General features: G+C 42.2%; 1 protein-coding gene across 1 annotated transcript; it reads left to right on the top strand.

Moving 5' to 3' along the window:
• Positions 1-718: 718 nt before the first annotated feature.
• LOC148553131 (uncharacterized) lies at positions 719-2,497 on the top strand. Its single transcript, XM_088493087.1, has 3 exons — positions 719-1,478; positions 1,551-1,960; positions 2,036-2,497. Exons 1-3 carry the CDS (start codon positions 719-721, stop codon positions 2,495-2,497), a joined length of 1,632 nt encoding a protein of 543 aa, XP_088349213.1.
• The last annotated feature ends 3,503 nt before the right edge of the window (positions 2,498-6,000 follow it).

Below are 6,000 nucleotides of genomic sequence, written 5' to 3'. Positions count from 1 at the left end.
CCAATGCTTAAGTCAGTTATGGTGTCCAGTTCAGAATTGTGTATTAAAAAAGACACTTTACCTTTCTTTTATAGATATATGTTCGTCCGTTACATTCTAGGTGATAAAATTGATTTCGTAACCAATTTTATCTTTCCGTTTGGGACGTCGGTTATGATAATATTAACGCCACCGAGTTATAGCTCATAAGGGCCGAGCAATAACGGCAAATGGCGAGTTATGGTGACGGCCAGTAACGGCTATGAGGCCGAGTTATAGCTCGTGTTAATGGTGACCATATCACAGCCCCAAGCTTAGCCTGAGGAAAGTTTTTTAATGAAGCAGGTTGAGCTTTTGTAATGAGTTATAACTCGGTAAAGTGGGTTACTGAGTGAGCCCCCAGTTCAACGTACTTCGTTAAAGTAACTTCCCATCTGCGCCACGTGGGAAATTGTGCGCGCTTTTTATTCAGGAGAGAGAAGGAGTGGGTGCTTCATTAATGTGTTGATGGTTTCCAATGCTCCTTTCGTCGTTTGATGTGACTGAGGCAGGTTTGATATTTGGAACGTTTTTAGTTGCGATTAATTGTTTCTGCTGATTGGAATTTTGGCGTTTTTGGTTTTCTGCTTCTTGTTTTGGAGGATGAGCAAGAGAGGTATGGTCACGTTTGTGTTCTTCTAATCCGTTTCTTCTCTCATCTCTTTGTATTTCTTGGTTGCATGTTTGTTTACTGTTTCTGATGGGATTTGAGAAGGAGAAGAAAGGTGAAATAGACTGGTCTTATGACTGGGTTGGGGATGACGTGAGGTCTCGGGTGTCATTGTTCTGTGATGAAGCTGCTGTTAAGGAGGTGGATGCTAGTAGGGTGGTGAGGCAGGATTCTGGGATTGGGGTTGAGTTACTGTCCTGTAGTGTTAATGATAGGGTTTATCACCGGGGCAGAGGTTTTGAATTTTTCTATATGCACAGCTGTGTTCTTGAGGAGTTGAGAGTTAGATTACCTTTCACTGATTTCGAATGTCAGGTCCTGAGGCAGTTAAACTGCGCTCCGTCGCAGCTTCATCCAAATGGGTGGGCGTTTCTCCGTTCCTTTGAAATTTTAATGGAGTTTCTGGAAGTTGTGCCGTCTGTTGATCTTTTCTTTTCTTTATTTCAAGCCAAAGGGGTGTGGAAAGGTGGTTGGATAAACTTCAATAGCACCCCTAGTTTTGGCATTTTCAAATTGTACAAATCTTCTTTTAAAGATTTTAAAGAAATGTATTTAAAGGTTAGGGCTTTGGAAAAAGATTTTCCGTTTTTCGTGGATGAAAATCTGGCTGAGAAGTTCCCGTTGTATTGGTGCTCGGAACCTCAGAATATACTCGGTCCTGAGGTTATCTCCCCGAGGAATGTTTGTGTGATTGAGTTTCTTGTTGAAAATATCGGTCGGGGAGACCTAATTTCAATGTATGAGCTTCTGAAGTGGGAGGAGGATAAAGATGCTGTGGTAGCCTATTTGGGTGAGTTATAGGGTTTTTCTAAGGTGTTTATTGCTTCTTGTCGTATTTCTGATGTGTTTGTTGTTTTTGCAGGTGGTAAATATCCTGGTGTTTCAGCTGCGTCTCTGAGAACGCGCTTCAAGAATAAGAATCTGGAGAAGGAGGTATCGTCGTCTAATGCTGAGAAAGTTGCTGGTGTCGGCGAGGTTACTCAGCCTCGTCAAGGTCGGAGGAAGGTGATTGCGAAGAAGAGAAAGAAGTCCGACCTTGTTGATTTGTCAGATGATTCTGATGATAAGGAAATAGGGGTTCCTCTGGAAGAGATACAGGCTTTTATGGGAAATCAAAAAAGGCTTCATGAAATTTCGGAACAAAGTGAGGCATTTTCGGTGTGGGGAAAGGAGTATCCCTATATGGCTGTGGTGGACGAGTATTGCCAGTCGTCGGCTGATGTTACTCTTGCAAAGGAAGTCGGGGACATGGCAATTGGGCAGTATATGCAGGTAATGATTTTTAATGGTTTTTCCTTACTCTTCCTCTGGGAGTCTTATGAATTGTGGTTTTATTTCTTTCTTCAGGTTGTTGGCCTTCGTCTTGCAAGTCTTGGGCGTAGCCAAGAGTTGAAAAATAAGAGGGTTGCTGCAGAGAAAGGAGAGGTTTCTGTTTTGAAGGAGGAGTTGGTGAAGAGTAAGAGTGTTGCTGCTGAGCTTCAAGCCCGTTTGACTGAGACCGAGAAGTTGTTGAAGGAGACTAAAGAAAGTTACGCTAGAGATGTGGAAGATTTGAAGAAAAAGAAAAGTGATCTGGTGAACATACAAACTCGTTTGATTGAGCTTACTACTCAATTTAAGGAGTTGGAGAAGAAAAAGGCGGATGAGATATTAGATTCGTTTGTTGAAGGTTTTGAAAGGGCGAGGTTGCAGGTTAAGTTTTTGGTTCCAGATGCCGATCTCTCTGGTATGGATCCTGGAAAGATAGTTCGAGATGGTCAACTGATCGAAGATGATGGCGATGCAGAAGATGAAGCCGATAATGTTTAATGTGTTTTGTTAGAAACGTATTTGAATTTATTTTGCATATGTGATAGTTGGTTTGTTTTGTTTGAACTTTGTTGAATTTGACTTGTTTGAATTTTTAATGTGACGCTTTTTATAAAAGCTGTTTGTTATTCGTCAGAAAGTGTTCCGAGTTTATTGGTATTTTTGTTGGTGTTGTTATCTGATAATGGCAGGTTGTAGCTTAGACATGTATTGGGCTTTGTCTGAGTTGTATTGATAGAATTATATTTGATTGACAATATTAGTCGTATAGTTATCTGATAAAGAAGATAATATTTGTCTCCTACATATTCGGAGTTTTTATGAACCTTTTGAATACCAAGGTGCAGGTAGGCTAGCCTCGTTAAAACCTCTCCAAGCAAAATCCTTTGGGATAAAATCTTGGTAGTAGGAAAAAGAGTACAAGCCTGTCCCTGTCTTTTAACTATAAAATTTCTTTAAGGAAGACACATTCCATGTATTAGGCATAAGTTTACCATCTAGTGATTCTAGCTTGTATGCTCCTTGACCGAGTACTTTTGCTACTCGGTATGGGCCGTCCCAATTGGCTGCGAGCTTTCCATGTGTTGGTGGTTTCCGAGCAGTTTCGGTTTTGCGGAGGACTAAGTCTCCTTTGACGAATGATCTGCTTCTGACCGACTTGTTGTACTGTCGAGCAATTGCTTGCTGCGCTGCGCGTTGCTTCAAGGCGGCGATGTCTCTTATTTCTTCGATGATGTCCAGCTCGGATCTCCGAGCTTCGTCTTGGTTGTCGATGCAAGTTTGGATTGAGTTCTGGGAGATCTCCAGGGGGATCATGGCTTCCGATCCGTATACCAGCCTGAATGGCGTTTCTTTTGTTGATGTTTGTGGGGTGGTGTTGTATCCCCAAAGGACTTCAGGTATTAGTTCGGCCCAGAGTCCTTTGGCGTCATCTAGTTTCTTCTTGAGTGCATGCAGGATGACCTTATTTGCGGCCTCAGCTAGTCCGTTCGTTTGAGGATGTTCAACAGAGGCGAAGTGTTGGTTTATTTTGAGATTCTGTAAGAAAGATTGAAACTTTTGGTCGGTAAACTGGCGACCGTTGTCAGTTGTGATATGTTGAGGTATGCCGAAACGGCAAATAATGTTTTTCCAAACGAAGGAAATCATTTGTTGAGATGTTATTCTTGATAAAGGTTGGGCTTCCACCCATTTGGAGAAATAATCAATGCCGACAATAAGAAATTTTACCTGGCCCGGTGCCGTAGGGAACGGCCCGAGTATATCCAAACCCCATTGGTTAAATGGCCAGCTGATTTCTGAATGATGCATTTGCTCGGCAGGTATGTGTATCAGTGGTGCGTGTCTTTGGCAATTCTGGCATGACCTGATTTTTTGTTGGCTGTCCTGTTTCAACGTCGGCCAGAAGAATCCAGCTCGGAGGATCTTTGATGCTAGGCTCCGAGCTCCTGTATGTGTGCCACAGATTCCTTCATGTGTTTCTGCTAATGCTATGTCAGCTTCTGACTTGTTGAGGCATTTGAGTAGGGGGCGAGTATATCCTCGTCGATACAATGTTCCGTTGAGTATTGTGAAGGAAGATGCTTGCCGTCGGAACTTTTTATTGTTCTCTACCCCTTCTGGTATATTACCTGTTTGTAAATAGTGTATAAAGTCGTCCCTCCAATCTTTTACCTGTGTAACACTTAACACATTTGTCAGAGTAACAGTGGGTGATGCTATTGTGAACTGTTGCAGTGTGGATAACTCGGATTGTGTACTGCCGAGTTTAGATAAGATATTTGCCCTTTGATTTTGTTCACGTGGTATATGTTCTATTTCAAATTTGACAAATTTTTTTGATAATTTTTTTACTAATAACAGGTATTTAGAGAGTAGAGGATCTTTTACCTGAAAAAGGTCGTTTACCTGCTGTACTACTAACAAAGAATCACAATATACCTTGATCGTCGAGATTTGAAGATCTAAACAGAGTCGGAGTCCAGCGAGCAGTGCTTCATACTCGGATTGGTTATTGCTGGCTTTGAAGGCTAAGTGTATTGAGTGTTCAAGTATGAATCCGTCCTCGGCTTCCAGACGAATTCCTGCTCCACAGCCCCCATTATTGGAAGATCCGTCTACATATAAGATCCATTGTTTTGTATGATCTTCCTCGGATGGTGTAGTAAACTCGGCGATGAAATCTGCTAGAAATTGTGACTTGATCGGTCCCCTGGATTGGTATCTGATATCGAATTCAGACAGTTCGACTGCCCATTTTATGAGTCGTCCTGCGATTTCTGGTTTGTGTAACACTTGTCTCAGTGGGTGATCTGTTCTGACGTAGATAACGTGGCTCTGGAAGTAAGGCCGGAGACGTCGTGCCGAGAATATTAGTGCCAGTGCGAGCTTCTCAATCCTTGGGTAATTGAGTTCGGCATGTTGGAGAGTCTTACTGACAAAGTATATCGGATGCTGAACTTTGTTTCTTTCTGATACAAGGGCCGAACTTATCGCCCAATCAGTAACTAATAGATATAGAAATAAGTCTTCCCCTTGTAGGGGTTTTTGTAAAATTGGCGGTTGTGAGAGAGCTGTTTTTAATTTGGAAAAGGCTTTCTCACAATCGTCGTTCCATTCAAATTTGTTTTTCTTTTTAATTGTTTGGAAAAAAGGAATAGAAGTTGAAGCTAAACAGGGAACAAATCTGGAAAGTGCGGCAAGGCGTCCTGTGAGACGCTGAACTTCTTTTACTGTTTTAGGGCTGGCCATGTCCAGCACTGCTCGGCATTTGTCTGGGTTTGCCTCTATTCCCCTGCACGTTAGTAAAAAACCTAAAAACTTACCCCCTTGAACGGCGAAGGCACATTTCTCGGGGTTGAGGCGCATGTTGTACTGGCGGATCTGGCCGAATATTTCTGTGAGGTCGCTGATGTGATTATGTCCGGTTTTCGTTTTGGCGACCATATCATCGACATAAACTTCGATATTCCTGCCGATTTGTTTGGCGAACACTTTATCCATAAGGCGTTGGTAAGTTGCACCTGCGTTCTTTAATCCAAATGGCATAACTTTATAACAATAGTTACCAAAATCAGTGATAAAAGCTGTTTTATCTTGATCGGAGGGGTGCATGAGTATTTGATTATACCCTGAATACGCATCCATAAAACTTAAAGTAGCGTAGCCTGATGCATTGTCTACTAAAGAGTCTATGGATGGTAGGGGGTAAGAATCCTTTGGGCATGCTTTGTTTAGATCGGTGAAATCGACGCACATGCGCCACTTACCGTTTTGTTTTCTTACCATTACCACATTGGCTAGCCATGTAGTGAATCTGATCTCCTTGATAAATTCGGCGTTGATGAGCTTTTGTGTTTCTTCTAGTGATGCTCTCCTCTTTTCCTCGCCGAGTTTTCGTTTCTTCTATTGTACTGGTCGGACTGCCGAGTTTATTGCTAGTTTATGACTGATAATGTGTGGATCAATGCCGGGCATGTCTGCAGGTTTCCAGGCAAAAAGCT

The sequence above is a fragment of the Arachis ipaensis genome, chromosome B7, assembly GCF_059453495.1.
Source record: "Arachis ipaensis isolate K30076 ecotype BB chromosome B7, ASM5945349v1, whole genome shotgun sequence".
In the NCBI taxonomy this organism is placed as follows: domain Eukaryota; kingdom Viridiplantae; phylum Streptophyta; class Magnoliopsida; order Fabales; family Fabaceae; genus Arachis; species Arachis ipaensis.
Note: the sequence above shows the minus strand (reverse complement) of the source record. Positions and strands in the feature narration are given on the sequence as shown.